At 36.4% G+C, this 14,813-nt stretch overlaps 2 protein-coding genes across 2 annotated transcripts; one reads left to right on the top strand and one right to left on the bottom strand.

Annotated features, from left to right (window-relative positions):
- Positions 1–1,444: 1,444 nt before the first annotated feature.
- LOC103454839 (histone H4) lies at positions 1,445–2,055 on the top strand. Its single transcript, XM_008394433.4, has one exon. The coding sequence runs from the start codon at positions 1,610–1,612 to the stop codon at positions 1,919–1,921; it is 312 nt and encodes a 103-aa protein (XP_008392655.1). The 5' UTR covers positions 1,445–1,609; the 3' UTR covers positions 1,922–2,055.
- A 965-nt stretch (positions 2,056–3,020) lies between these two features.
- LOC103454922 (brassinosteroid-responsive RING protein 1-like) lies at positions 3,021–3,467 on the bottom strand. The gene has a single exon (XM_008394517.4). It carries the CDS (start codon positions 3,465–3,467, stop codon positions 3,021–3,023), a length of 447 nt encoding a protein of 148 aa, XP_008392739.3.
- Positions 3,468–14,813: the final 11,346 nt, after the last annotated feature.

Here is a 14,813-nt window from a genome sequence, read left to right on the forward strand (position 1 = left end):
TAGTACTTTATGAAAACTGATCGCACAATATACAATGAACGACTGAGATGTAGAAATCCCTAAAATCCTCACATAAGGATCTGGAGAGGATCCATTTCCGAATTTTTGTTGCACAACAGCACTTAACTTTTTTGGGCCAGTTTTTTCACTCAAATTGCCCAAGGGGCTCTATCATATGTCTCTATATATAGGTATATACACCAAGTGTCGATGAGTCTCTATATGTTAAGGATTTATTTTCTGATACATTGAAAACTTTTTTTACTCCTATATTTGTTTCGTATTGATATTATATGGTGGCTCTTCCTATTTAGGTATAGCAATGGACATGTTTTAAAAGCACTTATTGAACGGTGGAGTCCAAACAAATCCAAGCTGGTCTCATTTAACTTAATTCTTTGCCGCACCAAGCATGGGATTGTAGTCCCATTTAGGGTGTAACAAACGGGCCTTAAGGGATAAAGGAAGATTCAATTCATCTATTTCTTATAAAAAAAAAAAATTAGAAGCAAAAATCCCATAGGTAAACTGGCGTCCTATTAAAATGAAAAGATAAAGGGTAAATTACATTTTGCATCCTCAAGTTTGGGGTCAATTGCAACCTCATACAATATCTTTAAAACATTACAATCTAAAACATTTACTTATATTTTTTTTTCAATTTCATACATCGATTAAAAAATCTATTAAGTTAACCGTTAAGTGATGAGGCGGCAAATGTAGGGTGCTGATGTGGCTGCCACTTTGCACCAAGTAAATAAAAAATAATTAAAAAAAGGATTAATTAATAAAAAAAACTCAAAATTTTTAATAATTAAAGACTTTAAAAAATAAAAAAGAGGATTTGGAGTGAAGGATTTTGGCTTTCTTCGTCCCCAGTAACCCAGTACTGCTTAGTTCACCCTCCTAGACCTCATATACGTCTGCTAACTACGCTTTCAATTACCACCACCGCAACCAAAGATCTCACAACTTGCATCACAACTGGGTTTTTATTTTTTTATTAACTAATCCTTGTTTTATTATTTTTTATTTTCTTAGTACAAAGTTTGGCAGCCATATCAGCACAAATGTAGATTTTATATTTGTCACGTTATCACTTAACGGTTAATTTAACAAATTTTTTAACGGATGTGTAAAATTGAAAAAAAATAAAAGTAAATCCATGATATTGAAATATTTTAAAAATATTGTATGAGATTACGATTGATCTCAAACTTCAGGATGCAAAATGTAATTTATCCAAAATAAAGGTAAAAACTGCGGCAGCGGCAAAACCGTATTTGCACGATCCAACTTCTCTTTCAAAACTTTTCTCAGCCGTCCGATGACACATAATCAACGGTTACATCAATGCAAATTTCATTCACGCGGATCGACCAGGTCAGCCGTCGATAAGTTTCAATCCAACAGTGCGAATTGAAACTAAACGAAAAAAATCCGCGCACAAATCTCAGCTGAGGCGGCAACGCAAAAATTCAAAAGACCGCTCGATTCCGCTCTCCAGTATAAAATCCCCCTTCCCTCTCAATTTTTCACTCACCACATTCACTTCAATTTACACAACAAATTTGTTTGGGAGGTCAGAAGATTTAAAATTTTCGGGAAAATGACAGGGAGAGGAAAGGGAGGAAAGGGGCTGGGAAAGGGCGGAGCCAAGAGGCACAGGAAGGTATTGAGGGACAACATCCAGGGGATCACCAAGCCTGCCATCCGAAGGCTCGCTCGCAGAGGAGGAGTCAAGCGCATAAGCGGCCTCATCTATGAAGAAACCAGAGGGGTTCTCAAGATCTTCTTGGAGAACGTGATTCGTGATGCTGTGACTTACACCGAGCATGCCAGGAGGAAGACGGTGACTGCCATGGATGTGGTCTATGCTCTCAAGAGGCAGGGTCGAACCCTCTACGGTTTTGGAGGTTAAATCAAGATTTGTAGAATCAAATCCCTCGTTCAAAATTTGGGGCTTTTTGATTTTTGAGTTCCCATTGAATATGTAATTCCAATTAGACTTGTTCTGCTTCCAATTCCATCAATGAAGATATATTATTCAAAGAATTATTGTGCACAATTTGTTGTTCTGTTATACTTTATGAGCGAAGCGAACCCATTTTTTATTGCAGGCAAGGTGTTTGTTGTTATGTCTGAGAGGTTTTGGAAATAAAGTATTTGCCAATTCATTCAGATTTGAGGCTTATAAGAATGTAATTGAATCTCTTCAAGAATTTAATCAAATTGGTAATTACCACTTAGCAAAAAAAAAAAAAACTAGTAATTTTGTAAGAAATGGTCAAGGGAAAAAAAAAATTGCTAATAAAATGTGCACATTTTGTTGTTTAATTCCAGTTTCTCAAGTGTTTCATGAGAAATATGTATACATCAAGTAATTGAATTGGTAATTTTTTATCATTTTTCAAAACATTTTTTGAGAATTTTTTTTGAAAACAATTATTTTTAAGATTTAAAAACTTGTTTGATATGCGATTTAAAAATTTTAAATCTTACAATTTAAACTGGACAAAGAAATTTACAAAGAGGGGGTCGGGAGAAAGAGGAGAGAGAAGTAAAGAAAGTAAGACGTAATTGGAGGAAAGAGAAAAAAGAGAGATAATCGGAGGAGATATAGAGGAAAATGAGTGACAGAAAGAATCGAGAGAATGAAGAGTTCGGATTAGAGGAGAGACAAAGAAAATAAAAAATAAAAACACAAAAAGAGAAGGCAGAGAGCGAAGGAAGAAAAGAGAGAGAGATTTGGAGTAAGAGGGGAGGAGGGAGAGAAAAGAAATGAATTTAAGTTAAAAAACTCTAAAAACTTACTTTTTGTGTTTTTCGAAAATAAACTATAATTTTGAGTTAGTCTTTAAGTTCAGTTTTTGAAAATAATCATATCAAACAACTTTTAAAAGTCCAAAACTTAAAATTTATTTTTAAGTTTAAAAAGTTGGATTCAAATAGAATACCAAACAGACCCTTACATATGTGGCTTATCAGTAAATTTGTAAAAGTGTTCAAAGAAAAATTACTCATCTCACAATGAATTCTAACCTACCGAAGTAGGCGTCATCCCCTTCCGGCCACCCTAAATTTCCTCGGCCGCAGCTTACTGTTTCGCTCTTGCTTGGAAACAGCATTGCTCGGCACAAAGGGCAGGTCACCTGCCCCTGATTGACCCAACCATCCAGACACTTCCTGTGAAACACATGGTCACAGTTGCACTGCTCCCTCACCTCATGGCTCCTCTCTATGCACTCCAAGCATATACTACAAGCTGTTTCTTGATCTCCAAGCTTTGTGTATTTTTCGAAAACTTGACCAAACTCTACCACCGGAAGCCGCCTCTTGATGTATTCCGTTAGAACGTGGATCGGGACCGAGACTATCGACGGGCACTCAGGATCGAGCGCCAGTATCGAATTGTTCGGATTCGAATGCTGGTGGTGCTCCATGGAGTCGGCAGTTGGCTCATTCATCTCTACTGCAGGTTTAAGCAGTCCCAGATGGCTAAGTGCTACTATCAGTACGATCTTTAAGCAGCGTGTAAAGATTAGCAGTTTTTCAAGGCTTTTGCGCAATTTGGACATGCTAATAACGCAGGGAAATTCCATGGGGGATTAGAGGGGGAGGGATTGGAGGTGTTTGTGTTGCAGAGAGAAGGCAGATGGATACACATATAAGTATTGGGGGTTCCTTTCCTTCCGGATATGATTGGATTGGATTAGAGTGGCTAGAATTCGGCGACCAGGAGGGAAAAGTATAAGCAGCACTGGATGTCGGTCGGACTCATCGGGCGTTGGGATAAGAACAATATCTGCAACCCCAATCCGACGTGTGTCAATTTAGCCGACCTGTCACTGTTAGTTAACTTTTTAAATTGGACGGTTGGCCTCTGAGTATTGCCCTGCCCGGAGGGAAAAGAAGTAGTTGTATTTTAAAAGTATGGGGTGTGCTATCCACACACCTTTTTTTACTTCTCTCATACTCATTGTTAATATCTATTGTTTGATCTTATTTAATTCATCCGATCAGACGACCGAAAATTAAAAAGGTGTGAAAGAAGTAAAAAAGAATGTATAGATATCACACCCTTAAAAGTATTTGTACTTGGCTTTCAAATTCACAATGTGCAAGTTGCAACAACATAATTGGAAAATAATAATTATACATTTTTTTCGGTCTCTTATTACTCATATTTAATTTTGGTCGTTGTTTTAATTTAATTGTTTCATCACAATAAAATAAAGCGATGTTATGTGCCGATGGGCATTTGTCCAGACAATAGCAACAATGTATTGTTTACTAAATATTATTTTTGATTACTTACTGTAAATAGTGTTGAAAGCAACATCCCTTGTTGGAAAAAGATTTGGATGCTCCGGATTACCGGTAGTCGGGTATTTTAACCCAATTGTATTGTGTAGACTAAAAATTACGTACTGCATTGTGTGTGTTTGATTTTTATCTCACCATTAGACAACACCTTAGAGTTTCAAGAGGTGAAAATACGTATTATCGGGGTGAAACGAGTGTATTATGGGTGAAATACGATTGTATGTACCCAACTAGGTGATCTTGAAGAACTAGAACGTCTATGGAAGCTACCACAAGGATCGATAAACATCTGCTTTTCTGGAGGCCATCAAATCTGACATGACGACTCAACCTCTCCCACTAGACCAAAAAGAAGCCCGGGGCTTGTTGAACAGATATTTCATTAGAGTGGCTACTCATTATCATTTCCGCCCCCTGCGGCTCCCAAAAGCTAAGCCATTGGAATTTCGGAATTGGATATGCTCCGAACCTCAAATCACTTGGCCTCCTGATTGGTATATAAAAGAAATCAAAGTCGTTGATTTTGTGTAATGGGCCAAAAAAATAAGTTAATACGGATCATTAGATTGAATTTGTGCAATCCAGATGAATTGATCCCTAAATTCCAAACACTAAGGTTCGAAGCAAATCCACTTCCAAATTTCATCTTCAAGTTCACTTTAAACTTAATTGTTTATACCTTATTGAGAGATTTATCATATTTATTATGACAATTCGTGCAACTAATACATGGTGACATAGAAAAAGTCTAATACATATTCTCATCTTATTTACTGAAGACTTTGTATGACAATAAGCTTATTTCACTTAAGTCGTTCTCTATATAACGGGCTACTCATTTTGTTGAGTTACCTAAAAAGTCAAAAACAAGTAATTTTGTACAAACTATTTTTAAAAAAAAAAGAAAAAGAAATTTACAGTCTGGGAGGCTTGTGGGAAAGAGCAGGGCCGGTTTAGAGATTTTTAAGGCCCGGAGCGATGTCAAAAAATGTGCCCTCACTTCATATAAAAAAATATTTGTTTTTACATGTAAGACATCGATAAAATTATATTTTGAAAAGCACTTCAAACTCAGTAATTTAAAAACATGAAAAAACTAATTTATTTTGTATCGAGAGAAGGAAACAAAAAAAACTTCAGGCTTACAAGTAGATAGATTATGAGTTTTGTCTTCCATCTGAACTTTTAAAGTGTTTTTGTATAAATTGTGAGGTGTTTTTTCTTATTTACTAACCTCGTCAATATAGGACTAAAAATATAATGATATTTTTGAGTCTTTACGGATATATATAAGTAATGAATGAGCACCAAATTAAACATTTTGATGACACGTCCTATGATTTGCAAATTTGGTCTAAAAATTTAGTCTATGCATTACCCTTTGTTGAAGATTAGACTTGAATTGGAACGAATGTTTAAAAATAGCAACCCACATAATTACTAACTAGTAATTAAAACTAAATTAATAATCAAACAAAAATTCATAAAAATTGAAAAAAAAATAAAAAAATAAACATGCACATTGCATTTCGAACTTAGGATCTCTCGTTAATTTTAAATACAAAAATCATTGCTTCTAATTAAACTTCTGATCATTTAGCCAAATTTTATAAATTTATACTGTTATGAAAAGAAATTTGTAAAAGTTAGAATTTAAATAAGCACACATAGTGTTTTGAATTCAAGACCTCCTCATTAATTTCAAACAACAAAATCACCAGTTATAGTTAAATTTCTTTGTCGTTAAACCAAATTTTATAAATTTATACCCTTATAAAAACATATATAAATATACCACATTAATAATTTTGGTGCTCCTAATTTTTTTGGACCCGGTTGGTCGCCTTGCCCTCATTGGGCCTGGGCCGGCCCTGGGGAAGAGTTAACAAAAATTTACTCATCCCACAGTGAAATTCTAAGTTCTAAGTTCTAACCTATCAAAGGTTCAAAGTAAGCATCCCTGTCTACCGTCCATGCATGACCTCCGCCGCAGCTCGTCTTTTCACTAGTGGCAGGAAACAGCACAGCTCTGCACAAAGGGCACGTCACCTGCCCTTGATTCACCCAACCATCTAAACACTCCCTGTGAAACAAATGATCACAGTTGCACTGTTCCCTCACCTCATGACTTCTCTCAATGCACTCCAAGCATATACTGCATTCTGTCACCTGACCTTCTTGCTTTGTGTATTTTTCGAAAACACGACCAAACTCCACTACTGGAAGACTCTTGATATACGCTGTTAAAACGTGGATCGGAACCGGGACCATCGACCGGCACAGACGGTCGAACATGAGAATATGACCATTAGGGTTTTGGCGATTCTGCTCGTCCATGGACTGAGTCATTTGTTGCGGAGGTTTCAGGAACCCTAGATGGATAAGTGCCACTACCACCAAGATCTTGAAGCAATGTACTAGGACTAGCAGTGTTTTTAGGGTTTTGCGCCATTTGGGCATCTTAATACCAACAGAGAGGGACTCCATGGGGGAAAAAGTGGAAGAGGGCTTGAAGGTGTTGAAGAAAATAGAGAAGATGGATAACTGCATTACAGTTTTATCCATTGCAAGGCAACTGAATGTGGAATTTATAGAACTTCGATGGGGTAATTGGTTGGCTTAATTAAACAAATGAAAGAGGACAAGTTGCAGCGGATTGGTTGGGTCTACTTTAGGTGAACTGACATACGTGGAAAGAAGAGGCCGACAGGGAGGCGGGACTTTTCCCCAAAATTGTTTATTTATGTATTGGGAGAAGATCACTTTGTGCCATCCCGAGTTAATGAGCGTCTGAGATCGCGAAATTTTCTTGCCTTCAATTCAGTATTTTACGTGTTATAAAATAACTAGACGAACAAAAAAGATATTATTTTCTCTGTTTATATTATATTATATATATTTTTTCAACAAACGATATAATTATATTAAGAAGTTGGAAAGTAAGTCATGTTTCATAATGAGCGAGCAATAATTATAGGAAACAGATTCTCTGCCTTCCCACTTTCCGTGCCCTTCTGTTTGTGTCGTCACGGTTAAGTCACGTCAACATTTTATATTACTATTCATTTTTGTCTTATTATCACTATAAAAAAATAATATAAAATGTTGACGTTTCTTAACCGTAACCACACAAAACAGAAGGGAAGTGGGGGGGGCAGAGAATCTGCCTCCATAATAATATGATTCAAAGTCGTCTTTAATGAGAAATGAATCTAAGATCTAATGAAAAAAAATATCACTAAACTATAATACTATGTAATTTCTCTGTTTATATTATGACATATAAAAATACTGATTAAATACTGCATACCTTTGTGCTTGGACTTGGTTCGTAATTGTTAGTCGTAGGGGATATACATAAATTCTCTATTCCTTCACACGATGAAGCCAGAGTTGAATATTATTTTTTGAATTTGTATATATAACTAGACTTGGCTTCTTAACACGTGTCCGAGTCTAATACTTGGCGCCACGTATACTAGTATGACTCAATAAAGACTGAAATGGCTTTATTGAATAAAAAATTAGCTTCACAAATTTAGCAGCAAAATCCATTCTTTGCAGATTTAGGCTCATGACAACTCAAATATAACAACTTCAGAGTCAAACACTCAAATTCGGAAGATTACTAGGTTAAAACAATATCTTAAATTTAGAAATATTTTTGTTTAAGTTTCACATTTTGCTTCCTATTAAGGGTCTGTTTGGTATTCTACTTAAATCCAACTTTTTAAACTAAAAAACAATTTTTAAGTTTTGGATCTTAAAAACTTGTTTGGTAGCACTATTTTCAAAATTGAACTTAAGACTAACTCAAAACTATAATCTATTCTTTAAAAACATAAAAAGTTAGTTTTTAAAGTTTTTAACTTAAACACTCATTTCTTTTCTCTCTCTCATCTCCTCTTACTCCAAATCTCTCTCTTCTCTCTTTTCTTCTTTCTCTCTTTGCCTTCTCTTTTTTATTTTTTTACTTTCTCCGTCTCTCCTCAAATTCGCACTCTTCATTCTCTCGGTTCTTTCTGTTACTCATCTTCCTCTATATCTCCTCCGGTCATCTCTCTTCTTTCTCTTTCCTCCAATCACGTCTTACTTTCTTTCCTTCTCTCCCCTCTTTCTCCCTCGACCCCCTCTTTGTGAATTTCTTTGTCTAGTTTAAATTGTAAGATTTAAAATTTTTAAATTGCATACTAAACAAGTTTTTGAGTCTTAAAGAAAATTGCTTTCAAGAAAAGTTCTCAAGAAATGTTTTCAAGAAAAGTTTTCAACAAATAGACCATTGCGTATGAAGAGGCCAATGAGGATCAAAATCAGTCGATTGGAGGGTAGAAATAACACTAGAAGAGTCACTTTCTAGCCAAAGACAATGTCAACCCCATTGATATGCAAACTCTATACCAATAATAACTATTGATTATTCTGCAAAAAAAAATTGCAATGACCAATTCCTTGGCAAAAACCACCAAGAAACTGACCATGACAATACTAAAACTCTCCCCCACAAGCAATAGGATTAGGATTTCATTTAGACAAACCATCTGCATTAAATTTAATTCTAAGAAACCAAAGAGAAGACCAAAGCACATGAAGAATAGTTGGTACCTTGCGAGTTGGATGCCCATAGAAGAAATAATACGAGCGTCAAAACTTTGAGAATAACTAGGAATAAACTTCTCACATGAACGATCTTAGAATTGATAAACATGTAAAGATGATGAAAATAGATTAGGTGACCCTAAAAAATAAACTTATTTCGAGCTTTCCAAATAGCTGAAATGGTAGAAAAACCCAAAAAATAAAGAAATTGTGCAACTGTTGGGTAAAAGGCTTACGTACGTAGACATCTCACAAAAATAGCAAAAAAATCTAAGAAAGGCAAAGAGGTATCAAGTTGACATGGTAACCACTTCCAATGCTGTCTAAATATCATAACTTTGTTGGCCTGTCAATATAGAAAGATTAGGTCATTTTCTTGTCGCCGTAAACCAAGTATTGGATTTACAATCATGTCTGCAAACCCTCCATTATTGTTTTTTGGAATCTTTAACTTGACGTACGCGTGTTGATTGTGCAGCCAATCTTTCACTAGTTTTGAAACTTGGACGATGTTTTATTCCTAGGAATTTTTCTCCAATCTTCCCTTTCAGGGTGTGTTTGGTACGCAGACGGGACGGAACGGGACGAGACGGGACGGGACGGAACGGAACGGGACGGGACGGAACGAAGGTGTAATTTTTGAAAAAGACATGGGGTATATTTGTCTTAAAATGGTAAAACATTGTGTTCCACAGACGTGGAACAAACCCGTTCCAGGGGGTGGAGGTGGGACGCAAAAACACCCAAAATTTGTCCCGTGGAACAGCCCGTTCCACCCATTTTTGGCGCACCAAACGCGGGACGGAACGCCTCGTCCCGTTCCGTCCCGTCCCGTCCCACGTACCAAACGCACCCTCAGGGAACGCTTTTCTTAAAACTAGTTGAGTTTCTTTTAAGAGAGAGAGAGAGAGAGAGAGAGAGAGAGAGAGAGAGAGAGAGAGAGAGAGAGAGAGCTGACTTGGTTGAACAAGTATACTTTCCTTTCGTTCAGATCCCCTACATCCTTTTCTTTAGGTTAATTCCCCATGAAATTGTCTAATGAGGTTCATCTGCAGTTGTTGAGTAATTACAGGAGGGAAGCACAAATGACGGCATCAACTGAAAAGAAAGTCCTGTGGTCATTAGTCCAAAAGAGACTAACTTATATGAAACGATTCAAGATCACATGATTTTTCAAATAAATAATGTCATGAGGAGAAAAACTAATGCATGAATATTATTCTATTGAATTGGAATGTTATGTCGGTGATTATGATCATAGTTTCAAAATGAATCTCAAATGTCGACGACTCCCAACCAATCCTTTTCATACCATCTTATTGCTTATTATAGGATGATCATTTTTCATTTATCAAAAATGGATAAAGCAGCTAAACTATAAACAGTTAAGCCTTTTCAGACCATACATGCATAGTGAGCCATGCAAAGGGTTTAGGCTTTTCCCATTCAAAGACTAACCAAACTTGCACCCGTTTCTTTGTTGTTATTAAACGAATAGCGTATGGAAATTGTTCTCTCTTTAAACTCGTTTTCGACGAAAATCAAATTTAAAATTCTCATTTAAATGAAGAGAAATTTCATTAAATCGTAATAATAAATGATAAAAAAAATCAAAATGCACTCCTCTTTTTCTTTATCTTACTTTTACAGGAGAGTACATAATAACTCTCTTACATTGAAAGAAAAAAGAGGTTTAATATTGAATCTTGAAAGGTGTAAAGCTAAAACACCGGAACTATGTTTTTTTTTTTTGAAAGGGTAATATTATATAACCAAGGGCAGGAAGTGCCAGAACATACAATAGTCCAAAGGCAAGCTCAAAGTGAGGGTTATATTTTACCTCATTCTTTGTATATTTTGGTAATTATTTTGATAGAATGTTGATACTTTGCTCTATATTTTCAACATAGGACATTCGACTTCCTCTAGAGCAAAACATGATCAAATGGACGAACGAATTTTGGAGCGATTCAAATTGGAGGACGTTCATGTGTCTCTTGCCGTGTTTGTTTCAAAATTTCAGATATTTCTACCAAGCGGTTATTTTCTGGCGATTAAATAAAGGAGCAGTATGTGTTGTTGGAAAGTGACATTTTGTGGCTTAAATGTAGGTTTTGAAGCCCAAGATGATCTCATATGGGTTTGTGGCCTTCTAGTAAAGTGTTCAGAATAGCTCAAGCTTTAAATTTAGCTATTTGGGCTAGTTTTGGAGCTGATATGGATCCAAAACGTGGATGTGAAGGATTTTGGGTGAATTTCCAAGTTAATTTAGGATTATGTTTCCTAATTTATTTCAATTTATTTAGTTTCATAGTCTTATTCTAAGACCTTTGACTAGGATGATTTAATTAGAGTAGTATAAATAAGTTTTTTTGGCCGGCCAAGGTTTTCTTTTTGTGCAATTTTTGGAGAGAAGATTTGGGGCAAAGCTTAGACATTTCAACACTTATACTTCAAGGTGTTTTCATTCTTTTTCAATTTCAATAAAGACTTTGTGATTTTTATTATGAATATGCGTAACTAATTCTTTTTGCTAGGGTGAGACCATGATCCTTAGCAAGAATATGTAGTCTCTTTTTAATTTGCTTATGAATTTATGCATGTAGGTTTTGAGTTGTTAATCACCGGTTAAAACTATCTAATTGTCTTAGTGATTCACGACCATTAGGATATTTAGAAAAGTATTTTGATGCAATTTTGGTGGAGGGTTGTCCCTAAAATTGACTAAGGCTTCTTGTGGTTAATATGTGTAACTTCTTAGGATGGACGACACATCTTAAGGGTTATATGGTTGTTCAAAGGGTTTTCACAAAATTTAATGAGTCTTGCATGTTCACATTCGATTTGGACACCACACACAGGTTGCATGTTAGATATACATTCTATGTTGGAGGTTCCAAGTAGGATATACTCTAGGAAAACCTAACCTTCAAAATATGCATGTGTAATTCATAAGTAATTAGAAGAACTACATAAGATTGTTAGGGTGATGGCGGAACTTTTGTACTTTCTCACTTTGAATTCTAAAAATTGTTTCTTTCTCCTTCTTTAAAGTTGCAGTTTTTAAGTAATCTTTTTAATTAAATTCGTTTTTCTTAATTTAGGTCATTAAATCACCTTTTTCAAAAATTTGTTTTAATTAATTAGTTGAGAATTAGTCCCTGTGCAGAACGACCTTGCTTGAGCCAATTATACTACAATAACATTGTTTCTCTTTCAAGTATGTTAGGTGTTTTTAACTTTTTTTTGCGCAGGTGGTAAAAATCCTATCAAGGGTCTCTGGAAAACCTTTCCTGGAAAAAACCACTTGGAAAAAATTCCAGTGAAGGAAAAGAGATCGAGCAAGCCAACAAAGACTCCACCAAAACATTTACGTAGTTACAAATTCCGAGATTAAAATATCAGTGAGCCATGGTAGGCCTACATCATTCCAAAAAATGAAACCTTGTTCATGGAGACCTTGTTGCGTAATCTGATGTGCGGCTCAATTCGCATGTCTGGGGATGGCCCGAGTGATCAAACATCGATTTTGAGATAGTTGTCAAATCACATCCACAAAGCACTTTTCAGGAGCCAAGCATGGTTCATCTTGGGTAATAAGTTAGATGACAATTTGTGAATCTGATTCAACAATAAGGGGAAACCATCCCGCATCAATGGCAAGCTCGAGCCCTGGTTTTAATGCGAACAATCTCACAGCCAAAATAAACACAAAACTAGGACTATACATATAGACAGCCCCCTTGAGACCACGACGATAATCACAAATAATTGCACATACACTCCTCCTACCATCAATCAAGTTCACTGCACCATCCACGTTTAGCTTAAACCAACCCTCTGGCGGTGGGAGCCATATAGAACTCTGAACTTGTAAAGGAATGCTTATATAACGAGAGAGAGAAACATCTCAAAATTCCACGAGTCTTTCACACGCTGGATTAACACCTTAAAATCAACACGTTGGGATTCAAACAAGAGTTGGGTTTTGGCAAACCAGAGCCACCAAATTCCAGATGTAAATAGAGAAAAAAAAAAAAAACAGGGGAGAGGAGAAACATCTATCAACAAATCAATAGTTACATTTGTACCAGAACACTATACCGACCTGGGGAAACCTAACGTCTCCCAGAATTTCTTGTAAAAGCTATAATCACAGGATGCATGAAGAGTAGTTTTCAAAGCCACGAGGCAAAGGGGGCAAGTCACATCGTCAACAATTCGACGTCGTTGGAGATTCTGGTGCGAAGGAATACACTCATTAACGACCTACCAAACAAGATGAAGAACCTTAGGCATAATTTCACCTTCCAGATTTGTTTCCACAAGGGACAATAGGAACAATAAGCATATGGTGGACAACCTGTTTTGCATTATTACCAGTGGAGAGACTAAAACAAACCACTGACTTGTCAAAGTTGATTCATTGTCCTGAAGTGCCTTCATAAACCTAGAAAATTCTCTTTAGTTCACCAACTTCCAATGGAATGACATCACAGAAAAGGAGGCTGTCAACCATGAAAAAGAGATGATTAATTGATGAGGCCCCTACTGCAGTGGAAATGCCATGGATTAGGGAGATATCTTCTCCCCTCTGTAGCAAGGATGAGAAACACTCAGAGGCAATTAAAAACAAATATGGAGAGATGGGATCCCCTTGTTTCATGCATCGGGAAGGGGCAACCTCCCTACGTGGTCTACCTTTAAGAAGGAAAGAGTACGATACTGAGGTAACACACATCATAACCAAATTTACAAATTTGATCGAGAATTCCATTGTTATAAATTTTCTCTCCAAATATGCCCACTCAACATAGTCATACGCCTTGGCCATGTCAAGTTTCAGTGCCAATTTCTTTTTATCTCGTTTTCCTTTTCTTTTCAGACAATGGATAGTTTCAAAAGTAGCAAGGACATTATCCATAATCATTCTATTAGGAATAAAGGAACTTTGGTATTCATAAATGACAATGGGAAAAATCTTTTTCATACGCAGTGTAAGAACCTTGGAGATGATCTTGTAGATACCTCATTTTTCGAGCCCTTATTCTTATTACTCTAAGTGAACTCATAACCTAAGAAATCAAATTTCATTAACTTCGCATATTCAATAACGCTTCTAAATTCATCAATATGTGCCTTAGGTCGGACACGATCCCTCGACTTCTCGTTAGTATTTAGGATTTCGTTAAAATCCCCACAATACATCCACGGCCCATCCACATCATCACTGAGCCCACGTAGCAATTACCACGATTGGTACCTCAATGACTGAGTATGATGGCCATAAAACCTATAATGCGACATATAGTTTGGTTCTCAAAGCATCAATATGGCTACTTGAAGACGAGGGCATAGATACTATCATCCCATATCTCCATAGACCACTGGATCTACCTTCACGAAGGACACATAAAACTCCTTCCACACCCAAACGTCTCTTTATTCTTCCCATTTGAACTGCAGTCATTCTCATTTCGCATAGGAAGACCAAATTCATCCTCTTCCTGAAGAAAACTTTTTAGGTCTTGGAACGTCCGTCGGTTGCCACAAACGTTTCAGCTGAAGACTAACATTGGGTTTAGTGAGGCAGATACTCACCAGCCTTCACCAATTGCTTCTGTTTGAGAAAAGTTGCACTTTTCCTTCCCAACATCCCTTTAGCCTCGACCTCTTCGAGTTTCTTCGAGGGAACTGGACTAACAATAACATCTTGAAGATTAAAATCCACACTCTTTTGGATAGGTTTCCTAGTTCCCACTTGTTTTGGACCTTTAACTCATTTCCCCTTTTTGCTTATCCCATTAGTAATTGCATTCTGGGATAAATTTTCAACAAAGGTGTGGGGTTTCTGTTTCTTCTCCACTGTTAGGAGATGGGAATCAACACGC

This window comes from Malus domestica, chromosome 14, assembly GCF_042453785.1.
Source record: "Malus domestica chromosome 14, GDT2T_hap1".
Lineage (NCBI taxonomy): Eukaryota > Viridiplantae > Streptophyta > Magnoliopsida > Rosales > Rosaceae > Malus > Malus domestica.

Bases quoted from the DNA above. Each gene is read 5' to 3' on its own strand.
- LOC103454839 (XM_008394433.4), top strand. From the start codon at position 1,610: ATGACAGGGAGAGGAAAGGGAGGAAAGGGGCTGGGAAAGGGCGGAGCC.
- LOC103454922 (XM_008394517.4), bottom strand. From the start codon at position 3,467: ATGAATGAGCCAACTGCCGACTCCATGGAGCACCACCAGCATTCGAAT.